The 18662-nt window shown below is 39.8% G+C and overlaps 1 protein-coding gene across 49 annotated transcripts in view; it reads left to right on the top strand.

The window, feature by feature from the left end:
* Positions 1-18662, top strand: part of RIMS2 (regulating synaptic membrane exocytosis 2) — a 748363-nt gene that overhangs the window by 518683 nt on the left and 211018 nt on the right. For 45 of the 49 annotated variants that reach the window (XM_078851460.1, XM_078851434.1, XM_078851448.1 and 42 more), the window contains 2 exons: positions 4414-4570; positions 8472-8588. In XM_078851460.1, coding sequence (XP_078707586.1) covers positions 4414-4570; positions 8472-8588 — 274 coding nt within the window. The remainder of the gene's footprint in view (positions 1-4413; positions 4571-8471; positions 8589-18662) is intronic. The other 4 variants (XM_078851433.1, XM_078851456.1, XM_078851459.1 and 1 more) reach the window with 1 other exon arrangement.

Here is an 18662-nt window from a genome sequence, read left to right as displayed (position 1 = left end):
ATGTAGGACATATAGGCCTATAGGAATGAAGACATGAAGCAGAAACTTGATAGAGTAAAATAACCTATCACACAGTTTACCAGTTTCTCATTCTGTGCAACAGTTCTGCAATTTCTTATTGGGCTCATTAGGCCTCATAGACCTTGTGAAAGTATATGCATGAGACATATGAATGGGAAAGGAAGAATTTTTCTAAGTCAAAGGACGGTGGGTCATAAATTAGGACCAAAAAAGTGGCCAGGACCAAATGGTCAAGAAGCTGTTTAGGAGCTCTGACTGTTGACCCAGATAAGGGGAGCTGAGATAATTCTGGTAGAATCATTACCTCCTATTGTTCCCCTAACATTGCTTGCTTGGGACAAACACCCAGATTTGTGCATGTGACAAAGAACCAGTATCCTAGGAAGTAGGGCCCCAAAAGGGGACCAAAGGTCAGACTGACCTCACTTGACCAGGATTGGACAATGCAGTTGGAGTCCAAAGTCTGTGATCCTCTGATCAGAAGATTGCTGAGGAGATCCTTTGGGACAACACCAGCCTGGGTTTCTCCGTTAAAAGACCTAGTAAATGTGAAAGAGAGTGTGTTCCTCCTGAGGTCACCACGATGACAATGAGATGGCTGATACTCCTACTTTCCCTCCAAAGGAAAGTAGAGATTGAGGCATTGTAGAATGGCCAGTTGACCAGAGGATGGTGCTTGCTAGCTTGACAATACCTGAGCCACAAGACATCACCTAATTCTCCAAACTGCAGTTTCTGACTGACTGTAAAGCTCCACAGACCAAGCAAGGTGAAGAGCAGATCCTTTATCTTTTTCTTAGTAACTTTCGTGTTTTGTTCTTTTCCTTAACAGGATACTTGAATATCTGTGCAGAGACACCTGCCAGGAAAAGACTTCATATCTTAACCTTTTTAGGCATGCATGAATGCATGTGTATGGCCAGTAATAGTGCATGCATATAAGCCCATAATGCAAATTACCATTGGACATCGGTTAACCTAGGTTGAAAGAAAACTTTACCACAGAGCACTAGAGGTCACCTGTGGTATTTAACACATTAAAACTTAACCCATTGTTTCAATAAGGGAAAGTATAACTGCTAAGTAAACTGCATAGAGAAAGAAAGACCAAGTAAACCATTTAATCTTTGGTGTTTTGTTAACTTTGTGATTTGATTAGTGGTTGGGCTCATGCAATGATTTGACCAGTTGTTGATCTCAAGTTGTTCTCTTCAATTCTGATTTGTATTATTGTTAATTCCTTGATTTGGCTATCTTGATTTACACTGTATGATCAATCAAATTTTCATTTTTTTTAGTATTTTATGGAAGTATAATAAATTAGTTAACCTTCTAATTGTTTATGCTCTTGAAGAAAAGCAGTAAAAACACACCAAACTGGTTTTATCTGATTAAATGGTGATGAGGAAAACACAACCTTAATTAAAGGAATGTGAATTAAACATTAGACTCAAGTTCTGAAAACCCTATTGTTGTTACAAGGAGTTGTATCAGCACATTGGTATCAAGGCTTTGACATGTCAAGACTTTGCTCCAGTGGTCTTCCACACATAGATATGTCCATCAACTCTCAACATTTTAAGGCTTGTATCTCTTGACGCATTCTGTGAGCATCCTGTTGGACATCTGCCACACTGAGTGTTTTGGTGTTTTTTGCGTTCATACATCTGTGTCAATAAATGCAGCTAGTATTTATACTGTTTTCTTTTACAGGATGGCATCTCTCTCCCTTGATCCACACAAAGGAGGAAAGAAAGAATCTTAAGAATTGAAGAAGTGTGTATGTAGCAGGAAGAAGTTGCTTGCAGATTAACATGATTGCTGCATCCTTTGTTTTGGAGTCAAGCATGATATATATGGGTACTAGATTTGCTTGACAAGGTCTTGCTTCATTGAAACCATGACTCTAGGTCAGTTGGGTTTGGTTTAGTTTGTTACCAAGGGTCAAGACTGAGAAGTACCTGGACTAGGAGCACATTGGAATAATATGGCAGTGTCCTATTCCTGGTGAGTTAATGAAGACATGACAGAGACCTGCTGTGGCTAACAGAAAACCATCCGAATCTATGAAACTGGACCCCAGAACAGAGTTTCAATGCTGCAGTCCTTTTAGAAGTGGATCTACTGTTTTGTGGCTACTCTCTTATGGACTGCAGTCTATAAGGCCAGAGAGAAAATTTGGGTGTGGATGAATGCTCATGCTTTAGTTGAATTTCTTCTCCAAGCAGGGAATGCCAGGATAGATTATCAATTTCGTGCATGAAGTTATGGACCTGACCCAGTATAAGTTGCAGACAGCCTTTGATGTATATGGTATATTGCCAAGAATTATTGGCTGAAGAGTGAATACCTGAAGGTCTGCTTTCTGTAGGTATCTGAATTCCACATGGGGGTCCACAAAGCTTCAAGTTCTTCCATTCACTGGAAAGGGTAACTTCAGAATTAGTGGAACATCTCTACAGAATGCAAAGGAACATGAGGTCACTCTGCTGTCTCCGGGATCACCCCGTTTTTCTCCCCATGAGAGGTGAAGACAGAAGCAAAAGACACTACCTTGCATGCCGTTGTACACACTGACAAGATTCAAGTGTGCCTAGAGACATCCAGCAAGGCTTTCAGGGACAACAGCTATGAATCTCTTTCCCTTTTACCTAAACAAGAAACTACTACTCTTCTGCTCATGATGCCAGGAAGAGACCAGACTATTAAAGGACATCACTGGTGATGGTGGTGCCTGCGTGCCTCTCTATCGGTACCTTTCTGTTAGCAAAGGTCCTGACAAGCTTAGATGTAAGGGTTTGAGTATCCTAGTAGTCCAATATAGGCTCAAACTTGTACGATTCTCCACATTGTTGCAGCTAGCAGTGACTGTTCCCACAGATAATTGCTCAGAACCAGACTGTCTTGCTCTCTCCTATGCTGAGAACCCTAACTTTGAAAAGTTTGGTTCTTGACAGGGTAGAGTTCCATAGGTGTTCTGTCTCAAGTCCTCCTGCTATCTCAGATGTCTGCCAGAAGGATTTATAACTTTAAGTGGCAACATTTTTCAGTGTTGTGTAATCAGGCCATTGTGGATTCCTTTAAGTACCCCTCACCAAACTGTTTAACTAACTTCTTCTGGATGAAAAACCAATTCCATCCATGTTTATTGGGTAACTACTATGGCTTGTCATAAGCTCTTTGAAGACCAGTGTCTCTGCAGCCCTTTGTGATCGGGATTAGTTTTAAAATTCTTCCATCTCTTGTGACAGCTCCCTGTATCACTGGATATTAGTGTGGTCCTGACAAACCTCAGGAAAGCTCCTTTAGAGCTGCTCAGTATCTGTGAGTACCCATATTTCTTACCTAGAAGATAATGTTCCTGGGGCAGTGACTTCAGTTTCAGGAATTGGCAGATTTAAGTAGGACAAAATGGTGGTATTTACTTATCTGCAATTCCTTCCAAAGCTGGAGATATATTTCCACCTAAATGAGTCTATCATCCTACCAACATTTATCTCATATTCATATGCTCATCCTGCTGAGTCTCTTCTCCATAAACTTGATATTAAATGAGTTTCTACTTTGTGTATATGAAATATCTTAGAAAGTCTGTCCATCTCTTTTTTCCCTTTGATTCCATTTCTTTCTGTTGATGTCTGTACAATGGGTACAGCTGTCATAAAAAGGACCATTTGTTTGCATTTTGCCATCTGATTGCATTTTGTACTTCTATAACTTGGTAGGTTTTCTGTTAAGACTTTTCATGAGTCATACTATCTAAACATCAAGGATGTTAACTTCAGGACATCCACATTTTCCTTCTTATATACATTTACAAAGCAATCACTATTGCTTAAATTTGATCCCAAGAGTGGTATCCCATTTCAGTATGTCAGTGCTGCTCTACCTGTTTCTGAAGTAGGAGTTCCCAAACCTCCCCATCTGCCCCCTAGAACTTTACTTTTCTTTTAGGATCACCAATTTTTGAAGGATTTTGAATTATGGAAAGTGATGGATCATGACATTACACCATTTGTTAGAAATTGCATTAACTAATTTTGTATATCTTATTGTTCAAATAAAATATATTTTAAATGAATGTAATTAATGTATCATACTCTTCACAGATCTTTTTACTCTAAATTACTGTTTGGATACATGGCAGTTTAAGTGCTAGTCATTTAAAGGGACATTCCATCATAAATGTAGGAAACATATCTATACACATATTTTATGTTATATGCATTTGAAAACAGACATAAGTCTGTCAACAGTCAAAACAACATTGCCCTATTCTTCACGTTTTATGGCATCTTTAACAAGTGCTACATACTTAATAAAATAGAAAATAAACAAACAAACAAACCCAAATGTGATTTTAGTTTTGCTCATCTTTTGTATTTTCTTTAGATTACCGACATAATGGAAGAGATCTTCAGAGCTCAACGTTATCAGTGCCAGAACAAGTGATGTCATCCAATCACTGCTCTCGATCAGGGTCCTCTCACCATACAGATAGTATAGGACGGACTAGATCTTGGTCTCCCAGTGTCCCTCCTCCACAAAGGTAAATCACTTATATGGATTCAGTGCCTGTGAGGGTATGAAATTAAGTGCTGTTGAAATCCATGAGGATGTCTGAAATAACTATGATCCCAAGAAAAATTAGTGAATGATAGAAACACAGAGTAATTGGTTTGCTCTTTATGAAATAATGAAAAATGAGTTTTTAATAATATAGCTGTGTGTAAATTATTCCTTCACTTTTTTTGCATCAGTCTGACACAAAAGCAATAGAAATTTTTATCCCCATTCTTTTAAAGAGAGATTTACAAGGTTAAAGGTATTATGATATGAAGTGTTCTTGTTTTTGTTTTTAATCAGTTTGTCAATGGCTGTTTTGTACCACTATGTCTGTAAATGACCAAGCCTTGGGAAATCCAAAGATTCTGTACATGAGTACATTTTTAAACACGTTTTGGAAGCAACAACTTTTTATATAGAAAAGAATATACCTCCTTTTCCTCAAGCAGCCTCTGATCCTGTGAAACAAAGATCAGGACATCTTCCTTACACCCCAGCTACATAAGATAATGTTTACTACAGGACTGAAAATACTATTTATGAACAATCTTGTTAAGCATGGACAGACATTGCCCTCATGGAAATGTGTTTCTTCAAGAGGATGCAAAAGTAGAGATATAGAGTAGAACGGGTTTCCTCTTGGTGTTTAGTGTCACTTTCGAGGGCTAGGTCCTCAGCTGCTGTAATTCAGGGTAGCTACACTGAAATCAGTGGAGTTGCACTGATTTAATACCAGCTGACGATCCGGCCATAATGTTAATATTGCCCATTAAATATTGAGTGCACAGTGTCAAATATTCTGAATCAAGTACATGTCTGCATGCTCTTCCATAACAATTCTGCTTCTCTCTCTCTCTTTTGTTTTCCCTTTTGTTCTTTTTTTAGATTAAACTGTTAATTTACTGGTCCTATTATTTATTTAGTTATTTTTTTACTTACTTACGTGCTATTTTCTCAGTAACAACATATTTTTATTAATTATGCACAGGTAACATCACACACATTATCATAATTCATCACATAGAGGTAACTGATGATAGGTTCCTACCTAAAAATCCAGTAAAATAAATAAATACAACCCTTCTATAAATAAAAACCTACTTAGGAAGTAGCTAAATAGAACACACAGAGGGACTTATTCTGATCTCATTTATTTAAATCAAGATTGGATATTTTTCTAAAAGATATGTTCTAGGTCAAGCATAGCTATTGAACTTGAAGCAGGGATTAATACGGGAAAGTCATATGGCCTGTGTTATGTCAGAAGTCAGGTAAGATGATCACAATGGTATCTTCTGGCCTTAAAATCTATGAACATATGACACGATTAGAAAATAATTTAGCAAGATAGGATTTTTTTTTCAGTTTGCCTTTAGTATATCTAGGAAATACCATTTTTTAAAATGTTAAAATAACATTAAGGTGACAGTCTCAAGCACTCAAAACTTAGGAAATGCCAGAATTAAGGTTACCTATACAACCTTCTTCAGTTCCCTTGCATGGCATTAGTATACTGTCTTTAATTATGTGCTGTCATACTATTTGTGCCTTATTCAGTGCACAGGATGAACAGTTAATGAGAAAGAAGACTGCAAGAAGAGAAAGGATGTTTTCTCATGTTTGCGGCCCTGGACTGGGACACAGGAGAGAACTGGGTTCTATTCCTGGCTCTGCCACAGACTTTCTATGTGATGCTGAGTTAGGTTATCATAATTCATACATACCATACCCTGAGAAGAATTCTGCATCACTGCATGTGCGCAGAATTCATGGCCCCACGGATTTCTTTGTTTCCCCGCAGAAAAATGTCTTCTGATGGGGAAGCAAAGGGAAGCTGCAAAAGTGGTCATGTGCCCCTCCCCGGCAGTGCAGGCAGGTCAATTTGGGCACTTGGAGCAGCTGGTAGAGATGTAAATCACCATCGGGAGTGGGGCTGGGCAGTTGTGCAAGTGAGAGAGAGACACTCCATCCCTCTCGCTCACTATTGCAGCACGCTCGGCAGGGAGGGGACAGGGCTTTGGGGTGTTTCTGAGGAGGTAGTTGTGGAGCAGGCTCTGTCCCCTCAGGCAGAGCAGAATGTAACAGCCTGCCTGCTTAGTAAATTGTTTCCATTGTTTTTAGTGAATTTCCCCAGGAGTATAACACAGGTGTAAAAATTTTAAGGCTCCTTTACATTGCCAGAGTGGTGTAAAGGAGCCTTATTGTAAAGGACAGTTTGACCTTATAAATGCTTATGATGTTTTAGGTATTAGAACTGGTCTAAATTTTTGGACTGAAAAAATTTCCTGTCAAAATGGGCTCCATGAACTGTTTGCTACTGACCTTTCTGGAAATGGTCAGTAGCCAATATAAATTATGAGTTTGAGTCCCTAGCCCTCACTTGCTCTTCAGTTGCCTATGATGTAACACTGAGCATATGACTGTATATATTTGTTAACTAATAACTAGATGTAAAGGGTCAATACTAGCTACATTACTATTAGACAGTGGGGGGTTGGGGATTTCCTCCAATGCTCCCTACTCCCATTCTCCATCCATTGTATTGTACTTAGTTTCAATTATTTTTGTAATTTATTTAAATGTGATTATATTGTGTTATTTTGACAAGGAAAATATGCAGAATTTTGCAGAATTGTAAAATATTGTGTGCCAAATTTTTTTGTTTGGCGCAGAATTTTTAATTTTTTGGCACAGAATTTCCCCAGGAGTAATACAAGGAAGCCTTAATTCTGGCACTTCCTAACATTTGAGTGTTTGACTTTATAACCTTATCATTTTGTTAACATAATTTTGTATCCACATATGTATTTACGTGTGCATGAATGCACACATGCGTATGTAACAAAAATATACTTGAATAAATGTTTAATGTATATACAACTTCTATGAAGATTTCTGTCACTGCATACATCATGATTTCATAGTATGGACCATAAATGCCAAGAATATGGAAATACCTTATTATTCTGATAGATCTTGTTTGCATCATTAAAATTATAACACAATTGTAAGATATATATGCATTTCCTTCATTGCATGATAGTCTTTAAATATCTTTCCTAATAAACTCTGTGAACATACAAGTGAAAATATTGTATTTACCTGACAAACTTTGCAGTTGATAGTACTACCTTCCTTTCTTCCTACTACTGATTGCTTTGTTCTATGGTTCTGCAGGCAAAGAGGGGTCATTGAATACCAATGGTTACCAAAGTTTATGTTGAATAAAATATAGGTGAAAGCTTGGCCCCACTGAAGTCAGTGGTAAAACTTCAGTGTAGCCAGGATTTTACCCACTATAATTATTACTTGTTGCTACTGGAATATAGAAAATGTTTGATTAAAATAAATCTTCTTCCTTTAAACTCCTAGATTATGCAAATTATTGTGCTGCTGCTTCATTGCAAAACTGATATCTAGTGATTTGTACAGGTGATAATTTGCTTGGCAGGCTGAATTTTCCCTTAGTAGTCCTCATTTCACTCCATAGTAGATTGCCTCTGCCTAATATGGCAAAACACCAGCCCTGTATTTGATGGACCCTGGAACATTCTAGTTCTCTACAATAATCCCTCAGTTAGAAAGCAGACTTCTGCTACAATGCATCACTCTGTAAGTACAATGGCTCAGATTCCCTCCTGTGCTAAAGTCACAGTATCTGTGGCACGAAGGTGGTGCCTTTTCTCTTTGAAATAATGATAGCCACTACGTCAACAATTCACCATGAGATTTATAATTATGTAACAGTACAAGTATGTGAAAGATAAACCTCTTAAAGCTTTTTTTATAGCTGACATTTTCATTAACAGAACTAATTTTACAAATCAGTATAAGGACATGGTGCACTACTCACCCTAAGACTTTGATGGCTTTTATGTCCTCAGTAGGAATGTGGAACAGGGACCTCGAGGGACTCGATCTACTCCTGCACATTATAATACCATGAACCGAATGGATAGACATCGTGCAATAGATGACCACTACTCCCCAGACAGAGAGAGGTAAAAATCATATAGGAATTAGAAACACCTTTAGTCTACAGTCATCACAAGTGAATTATATCAGTGTGATGTATTAACCCTAAATTCAGGTCACTAAAGTAAACAAAAAACCCAGAGAAACTACATAGCCTCAGAATTCTGTAGATGATGATAACTCTGCTGTTCTTTTTAGTGGTTTAATGTTTAAAATTCACAGTGTGTACAGGGCTGCCTGAACTGCCATCTTGTATCCTCTTCAAAAAAAGAAAGAAAACAAAAAAATCTTTGAGGTGTATGTGTTACACTAGCAGCAAGACTGATTCTCTGTGTATTTGATTTGATTTTGACTATTTCCAATTTTTTTAAACAATGTTTGTTGTTTACTGTGTTTGTAAGGTCTCCAGACTGGTGAATATGTTGAAAAATATGTAGCAGTATTCTTAGTTGATAATTTTCACTGCTGTACGAAAATTACATAAAAGTCCACATTTTGTACTCAGTGTTTGTGCAAAACTCCCATTGGGTAGAGTGGGAGTAGCATGCATATAGCAAAAGTAGAATATGGCACAGTTCTTATCTGTTCTTAACTTTATGAGCCATTTACCCTTAAAATAAACTGCTTTGCCATTCTTTGAGATCAGAATTGGGCCTTGTGTGTTTAGAATGCACATCTCACCATGACAGAAAGGTTTCTGCCGAACAGGGCTTCATAAATCGTGAGCAGAGACATATCAACCTATCTGAATTTTAATGAATTAGAAGTGAGATACAGTTTATAGTTGGCTAGTGTAGCTCATTTTGCTATATTACCTGAGGTATCTTCTGCCTTCAGTTAAAAAAAAAAAAAGGGACGAGGTGCTTGCCACCATGACTTTGGGTCATAAAACAAAAAGAGAAAGCATTTGTCTCCCTTAGTTTTAAAATACTCCTGCACTTGACTACGTTTTGTGCGTCAAGATGGCAATATACCTATCACAATTATACAGGCAATATTGCTAAATACTGTAGAATTTGTTTTTTTTCAGATACCAATGAGCAATACAGATATATTTTCCCATCTTCACTTATCATACATTGTGGGCATTTATGTAGTTGCTGTATGCCAAATTAATATTTTTGCAGATTATTAGTAAAGACGGATTATCTAATAAATGACATCAAAATTACATACATGGCAAACATGGCAGTAGATACTCAGGATGATGTTTCTTAGTTTATGGCACTCTGGAACTTCAGTAGCTGACAGAGTGGCTCATTAGATCTGTAAGGTTGAAGATTAATAATTTTTTTATTTTATGCTTATTTTTATGACTTTCTTGAACTTTCATATGTGGCAACACTTGAAGAATTATTTTTCTTGTTTTTTCCCTCTCCAAAGAAATACTTTATATACTGTTATGTATTTAAAAACAAACCAACCAACCATAAATGTATCCTATCATGTGTCGTTGCAGTATAACCCAAACTTTCAACCATTGAAGTTTCTGTTGTGAAATACTTTCTCTAAAGTATTATTGGCTGTGAACTATTATATAGGGGAAGAAAAAGAATAGTCCAAAACCTTTCACAGTTTATATTCTTTTGCATACCTAGCAGCAGGAATGTGAATGGGAAGGTAATTAAAGAATCAAAACAATAGTATTGAACATATTTCAGATGTTCTCCTTGTCTCCTATCGTCTTTATCTGTTCACACTAAATTCGTGGGGTGAAATCTTGGTTCCACTGAAGTCAGTGGCAAAACTCCCACTGACTTCAGAGGAGCCAGGATTTCATTCCTGGATCTGATTTCTTACTTTCTTGGTATTGCACTACTCCTGCTGGAAATGCTTATTTACTTTTGAATAATATACAACTTTGCCAGATATAGCAGGGAAGTGTCTGTTTCAAAGTTCCTCATAGAATTCATGAGTGTGATCAGCTCCTGACCATGCTGAGTAGTAGGGTAAAGTTCAGAGGAAGGAAAACTGCTATATTTTTGTACAGTTATAACCTTCCTTCTTGCTGCCAAAATTGTCCTGAGTTTGTCTCACATATAACTGTAAATAGCTAAATGCATACTTTGCACTACTATTGTTTTGAAAAAAATATGAATGCGTAGGGCTGCATTTACCTGCATAGATCTGTGGGAATTGTGGTCTGTTTAGGACTGCTTGGGAAATGGGATTAATCTGCATAAGTTTGTCTCCCCACCTCAAGCTACTCTTCATTACCTGGCTAAACTGTGGGAGTGAACACTCTTCCCTCCATGTGGCTTGCTCATTTTCTGGTTCATCTTAGAGTTGAGCTAGCATATCTGACATTAAGGGGCTACACTGCTACTATCAGAGAATCATAGAAGATTAGAGTTGGAAGAGACCTAAGGAGGTCATCTAGTCCAACCCCCTGCTCAAACCAGGACCAACCCCAACTAAACCATCCCAGCCAGGGCATTGTCAAGCCAGGCCTTAAAAACCTCTGAGGATGGAGATTCCGCCACCTCCCTAGGTAACCGATTCCAGTGCTTCACCACCCGCCTAGTGAAATAGTTTTTCCTAATAGCCAACCTAGACTGCCCCAGTGCAATTTGAGACTACTGCTCCTTGTTCTGTCATCTGCCACCTCTGAGCTCCATCCTCTTTGGTACCTCCCTTCAGGTAGCTGAAGGCTGCTATCAAATCCCCCCCTCACTCTTCTTTTCTGCAGATTAAATAAGCCTAGTTCCCTCAGCCTCTCCTCATAAATCATGTGCCCCTAATCATTTTCGTTGCCCTCCGCTGGACTCTCCAATTTGTCCACATCCTTTCTGTCACTGTATAAGACAAGTTGACTTACTGATTGGAAGGAAAACATGAATTGGAATGGCTGAGAGGTTAAAAAAAATCATATGAAATACAATGTATTAAGAACATAAGAACGTCCATACTGTGTCAAACCAATGGTCCATCTAGCCTAGATGCTGGTGCCAGATGCTTCAGTGGGAGTGAAAAGAACAGGGCAATTTATCGAGTGATCCATCCCATGTCATGCAGTCCAGCTTCTAGCAGTCAGAGGTTTAGAGACCCCCAGAGCATGAGATGACCATATATTTTGAAACATAAAAAGTAGGATTTAAGTGGTTCCAAGTAATAGCAGACAGAACAAAGTAAGTTACCAAACAAAATAAAACAAAACATGCAAGTCTAAGCCTAATACATTAAGAAACTGATTATAGATAAAATCTCACCCTCAGAGATGTTCCAATAAGCTTCTTTCACAGACTGGACTCCTTCCTAGTCTGGGTCCAGCAATCAATGGTCTCAAGTTGCAGTGGGGGAGGTTTAGGTTTGATATTAGGAAAAACTTTTTCACTAGGAGAATGGTGAAGCACGGGAATGCATTACCTAGGGAGGTGGTGGAATCTCCTTCCTTCAAAGTTTTTAAGGTCAGGCTTGACAAAGCCCTGGCTGGGATGATTTAGTTGGGGATTGGTCCTGCTTTGAGCAGGAGGTTGGCCTAGATGACCTCCTGAGGTCCTTTCCAACCCTGATATTCTATTATTCTATGATTCTATGAATCACTCACTGCCCCATAGTTACTGTCCTTTGTTAGAGTTTCTTTCAGGCATCTCTTGGGGGTGGAGAGGCCATCTCTTGAGCCAGCTGAAGACAAAATGGAGGGGTTTCCTGGGCCTTTTATATTCTTTCTCTTGTGGACGGAAACCCCTTTGTTCTCCTGTGCAAAATCACAGCAACAAGATGGAGTTTGTAGCCACCTGGGCAAGTCCCATGTCCATGAATGATTCAGCTTTTTGCAGGCCGACACCATTGTTTACATGTTAGTTTGAACGTTCCCAGAAGAGCTCAAATGTGGATTGGCATCTCTCAAAGTCCATTGTCAGTTAAGTGTTTCTTGACTGGGCACTTACTGAGAATAGTCCTTTCTCAAGAAGCTGACCAAATGCTTCACTGAGGCTACTTAGAATCAAACACAAGTACATAGGCAATATTCATAACTTCAAATACAAAAATGATACACACATACAGACAGCATAATCATAACAAGCAAACTACAATCTTTCCATAGATAACCCACTTGACCTCCTCTGTACAAGACCTGGTGCAACCATAGGATTCTGGTTACAACAATGATCTATATAGTCATAGTTCACGTCAAAAACATCGCACCTCCCTTGACACATTTCCACGCCCCCTTTGGGAGGACTGCCCCATAGTTTGAGAACTGATGTTCTAGAGCAGGGGTGGGCAAACTTTTTGGCCCGAGGGCCACACTGGGGTGGCAAAACTGTATGGAGGGCTGGGTAGGGAAGGCTGTGCCTCCCCAGACAGCCTGGCCTCACCCCCTTCCACCCCCCCCACTTCCCGTCCCCTGACTGCCTCCCTCTGAACTCCCGACCCATCCAACCTCCCCTGCGCCTTGTCCCCTAACCGCCCCTTCCCGGGATTCCCCGCCTCTAACTGCCCCCCCGGGACCCCACCCCCATCCACCCCCCCAGCTTCCAGTCCCCTGACCCCTATCCACACCCCCTCCCCCTGACAGGCCCCCCGGGACCCCATGCCTATCCAACGCCCCCTGTTCCCTGTCCCCTGACTGCCACCCCTGGCAGAACCTCCGCCCCATCCAACCGCCCCCTATCCCCTGACTGCCACCTGGGAACCCCCACCCTTTATCCAACCCCAGGCCCTGGCCCCTTACCATGCCGCTCAGAGCAGCATTTCTGGCAGCCGCTCCGCCCGGCCAGAGCTAGACATGCTGCTGCTCTGCTTGGCAGGAGTGTGCTACCCCACTGCCCAGAGCACTGCCCACGTGGCTGCAGGGGAGGGGGGACAGCAGGGGAGGAGCCGGGGGCTGGCTAGCCTTCCCGACTGGGAGCTCAAGAGGCAGGCAGGACTGTCCCATGGGCTGTAGTTTGCGCACTTCTGTTCTAGAGCATATCTTTTAGAAAAACATCCAAATGTAAAGTTAAAAATGGTCAGTGATGGAGAATCCCCCTCAACCTTTGGTAAATTGTTCCAGTGATTAATTACTCTCACCGTTAATAACTTAAGCCTTATTTCCAGTCTGAATTTGTCTAGCTTCCACCTGCAGCCATTGGGTCATGTTGTACCTTTCTCTGCCAGACCGAAGAGCTGATTATTGGTTTTCCATGTAGATACTTATAGACTGTAATCAAGTCACCTCTTTACCTTCTCTTTGTTAAGCTAAATAGATTGAGCTCTTTGAGTCTATCACTATAAATCATGTTTTCTAAACGTTTAGTAATTCTCACCGCTCTTCTCTGAACCATCTTCAATTTATCAACATCCTAACTGAATTGTGGGCACAAGAACAGGACACAATATTCCAGCAGCAAACACATTAGTGCCAAATGCAAATATAAAATAACTTTTCTATTCCTACTCGAGATTCCCCTGTTTATATATCCCAAGATTGCATTAGCTCTTTTGGCTACAGCATCACACTGGGATCCCATGTTTAGCTGCTTATCCAGCATGACCCCCAAATCTTATTCAGAGTAACTGCTTTCCAGGATAGAGTCCCCCATCCTGTAAGTATGGACTACGTTCTTTGTTCCTAAATATATAGTTTTACATTTAGCCATATTAAAATGCATATTTAAAGACTTCACCCAAAATCTACAAAACACCTCTCAAGACCACTTCCCCAGAACTGTCATCTTTCACTTCCTGAATCAGAGGTAAATAAAATATACTTAAGTATGCCTGGTAGAATCTCTCACCTTCTAAAACACTTCCCACATCTCGTTCAATCCAGACTGTAAGTGATGTAGATGAGAGTTCTGAGGACAGAAAACTTCCTAAGAGAATGTAAAATAATATACTCTTTGCTCTATTCCATGAAGCTAAGACAAGAACATCATAGTACTGTGGTTTTCTCCTTGGAGCTGCTGGCAGCCCTAAGGAATATAAGAATGCTTGTGTCATGGATCCACACTGAGAGCTTATGTACAGCTTTTATACAGACTCTCAGAGAGTATACCTCTTTAGTGCAAGGCCTAAAGTGGATCCACTTTTGTAGTGGATCCACTACACCCATGGTGGCAGAACTACCTGCCACTCTGGCCCAAAATGTCCAGGATGCCATCTCTCTCTCTGCTCTGGGAAGCAGAGTTTTTACAACAGTTTTCTGACACCTTAGTCATTTATTTCAAGATCTAGTCATATTATTTTCACATATTTTGCCTCCCTCAGCTGCCAGGTGTTACAAGTAAAACGGTTCTGGTTCCTGATCTTCTATTGTATGTCTGAGGGTAACTCCATTCATATGTTGACAGTTCTTGGTAGTTTGTTCATACTTACCTAGACATGCCTACATGACCAACATCCATCTCTTATTCCTCTGCCCCAAAGAAGAAATTAACCCAATCAGTCCTAGTAGAACACAATACAAAAGTGAGTAGGGAAACCAAGTGATATATATTTTTCATAAAATGCAGTAATTCTGACATTCTTCACTGTTAGTGATACAGAAGGAACATCTTCCTAGCTGACACCACAGACAAGACTCTCTTACCACTTTCAAGTCTAATGATAATGTAAATGTTCCCTGAAAAATTAATACTCAGAACTGAAAAACAAAATACCAACAAAGCACCAAAGAAGACATAGACTTTTTTCTGCCTGGATGTAGTCTGAATCCTTAGCGCTCAACCACTGAAATGTGATTTATTTTATTACAACTTGAACATGAGTCTACAATGTGATGCTGTTGCAAAAAAAGCAAATGCCAGTTTAGGTTGCATTAACAGAGGAATGGCATGCAAGTCACAGGAGGTAATAGTCCACTCTACTTGGGGCTGGTTAGGCCTTAGTTGGAATACTGTGTCCAATTTTGGTCACCACTGTATAAAAAAGATGTAAGAAACTGGAAAGGATCAACGAAAATGATCAAAGGGATGGAATGGAAGCCATATGAGCATAGGCTGAAGGAACTGAGTATGTTTAGTTTGGAAAAGAAAAAATTAAGGGGGGACATGATCATGATCTTCAAATACTTGAAAGGCTGCCATAAGAAAGATGGAGAAAAGTTGTTCTCTCTTGCCACAGAAGGCAAGACAAGAGGCAACGGGTTCAAACTACAGCATAGCAGATTTAAATTAAATCTCAGGAAAAACTTCCTAAGTGTAAGAACAGTAGGACAATGAAACAGACTGAATACGGAGGTTGTGGAAGCTCCTTCACTGTAGGTTTTCAAAAGGAGGCTGGAATTAGGGTGCCTAGATAGCAAGTATGAAAAGTTGGGACAGAGTGTGGGGGGTAATAGGCACCAATATAAGAAAAATAAGATAAGAAAAATCCCCAAATATCAGGACTGCCCCTATAAAATTGGGACATCTGGTCACCATAGGCTGGATAGCCATCTGCTTTGGCTGGTTTAGACACAACAAATCCTGCATCTTGGCAGAGGAATGGACTAGATGATGCTCGTGATCCCTCCTATGGTTCTATGATTCTATGATTAATCCTTTAAAACATTAATTATTATAAAAGGCATGTTTATATATCTTAATTAAAGGCCAATATTCCTTTTTTGATTTACTGAATTTTAATAGACACACTGGCATGTAGTCTTGATGACAGAGTTAAACTATAATTAAATTTGATGACCTTAGTCTCTAAGGTGCCACAAGTACTCCTCATTCTTTTTGCTGATACAGACTAACACGGCTACCACTTTTAAACCTTTAAATATTGTATTCTCCTTAATCTAATACCATGTTTTAATAGTATAAAGCACAACCATCTAATAAATGAACAATGCACAATGAATTTCATTATCCTTCCAAGTTACTATGTACATTTTATTGATCATGTTTTAACAGCAGTTTATTATATGGGTTGGAGAAAGCCAGTAATCTGCTTGACTTCCTCAGAAGGAGGACTGTCAAGATGATGACTGTGATGTGGCAAGTGAGGAAAAAGACATTTTAATTTATGTAATGATGCCCTGAAAAAAATCAGAAACACATTCCGGTGTATCTATCTATTACAAATAGTTAGAAGTTATCAGTGACCGTAAAATTAGAATGCCTAACATTTAATGATAGAGGCAACTAGTAATTACTTTGTAGGAGGAGATAGACTGTGTAATAAACATCCCCACCGCTAAATTGAGAGCATGAACCACTCAGATGTATGCTGTCCATTACCCTGAGAAATCTGCATGTGTGTTTTAGTCTCATCCTCCACTGTAAGTTATTTTAATTGTTAATTTTCTGTTAGGGCCCTGTCCTGCAATTTACTGCACCCAAGCATAGCCCCATTGAAACTCATCACCCTGCACTTTAAGCAGGGAGGGGTTTGTCTGGCTGGCCGGGAGAAGAAGGCAATGCTTTCTGGCTTGGGGGAGGAGGGGAGATGTAAAACTGCTGGAAGAGCAGTCAGCGTGGTGGATGACTCACCACCTAAGAGGGGTTTAAAAAGGTCAGTCTGGGCCTGGCCCCCCCCCCCATCACTTGGAGCAGGCTGGGCAGCACTCACCTTCCCTCCCTAATTAGATCACAAATATTCCAGGTGTTTAGCTATATCTGCTGTGGACATTACGGTAGCCACTGCACTAAGGGGGGCTGGGAAGGAATTTTTCCATTACCACCGTATTGGCCAGGTGCAGTAGGGGATTTTTTGCCTTCCTCGCAGCAGGTTCAGGTGGGCTCTGTTCATGCATAGCATTATGGGTGGTAGGCCATATGTCACAACTCCTTATTTAAGTGTATAGTGGATGTTCAGTGCAGGTAATCCATAAATTAAGGCACAAAAGAACGGAAACATGGCTTGGAAAAGGAATTAAGGAGAGGTGCTTGGTAATTGAACAAGCTGGGGGCAGTTGGGGACTCCTATGATTGGTACAGCAGGGAGCCAACCCCCCATCATTATAGTCCACCTTAACCTCTCCTACAAGGGGGGATGGTCGGTAAGCTCCTGGCAAGGGAATTGCTGGAGGGACCTGGATAAATAGGAGCTGTGGAAGCTCTCCTCCCCCCGAAAATTGGCTGGAATTGGTAAGGTCCTGGCAGTGAATCTGCTGGAGGGACATACATTTTGTACCTGCACTGTACACATTTTATCCACTGGGTTAGTCCCAAACGTCTGTCTAATAATGAAGTTTAAACCCATATCTAATGTCTCCTGTCATTCTTTCAGCATAGCCAGACAATGGTAGGGCTCTGCATGGATGCAGCAATTGTAATTTTCAGGATTGGGGCCTTAGATTCTAAGCTCTTTTGGATGATGACTATGCATTCATATGTGTTTAGAAAGTAGTGAGCACAAAGATCTCATGCATTATTTCAGCTAACCTCATATAGCTGAGGAGCATCTACTTTTTAAAGCTTACGTTGTGGCTGATAGCATATTGTATCCATGTCCTTTATCAGAATGGGAACCTGGCAAATATTTGTGTAAAATATCCTATGGTACTGCAAGGGCCTCCTTCAATGGATGTCTGTCTGATTAATGCCCAATCACTTATTATTAGAAACATAACAAGTGAGAAATACATATATTTAGAAAAAAAAACAGTTCCAAAGGTATTTATTTTTCTGTATTTCTGATCAAATTGGCCTGCCTGTCTAGGGTGGGCTTTTACAATGTTAGTGCACACTATGTTTTTACTGATATGGGAACATGATTTTGAAAATCTGCAAAATCTATTTCATGTCACTTTCTAATGGGATAGTAGCCTGCAGTATACTCCATCTTGATAAAAATAAGATATAATGATGTGGCATTCTCTTGGCAGACAAACCAAGTCCTGTGAGGTGAAAGACAGTTTAGTTTTTATGCAGGCTTAGTCATGAGTCTCTCCTGAGACTTGCAAATCATGCTGCATTGCACTGTATTATATGTAGTAAGTTTGTGATGTGGATTATTGCCTGTTACAAAGTAAGGTAAAACTGCCAAAATGAGATTCCTGAGATGAAAGACTAGTGCCTGATGTATGACTTTGTCCATGCTTCTGAACAGTGTTACTGGAAAAAAAAATCACCTTGATAAGACTGGTACTGAACTGGAAAAATCGAGTTTTATCCACTCTGGCCTTCAGAAATTGAAATAGACATCTGAACAGTTAGTGCTCTGGTCTGAGTGAAAACACAGGC

The sequence above is a fragment of the Lepidochelys kempii genome, chromosome 2 (assembly GCF_965140285.1).
Source record: "Lepidochelys kempii isolate rLepKem1 chromosome 2, rLepKem1.hap1, whole genome shotgun sequence".
Taxonomy (NCBI): domain Eukaryota; kingdom Metazoa; phylum Chordata; order Testudines; family Cheloniidae; genus Lepidochelys; species Lepidochelys kempii.
The sequence above is the reverse complement of the archived record's forward strand: the minus strand, read 5'-3'. Positions and strand labels throughout refer to the sequence as shown.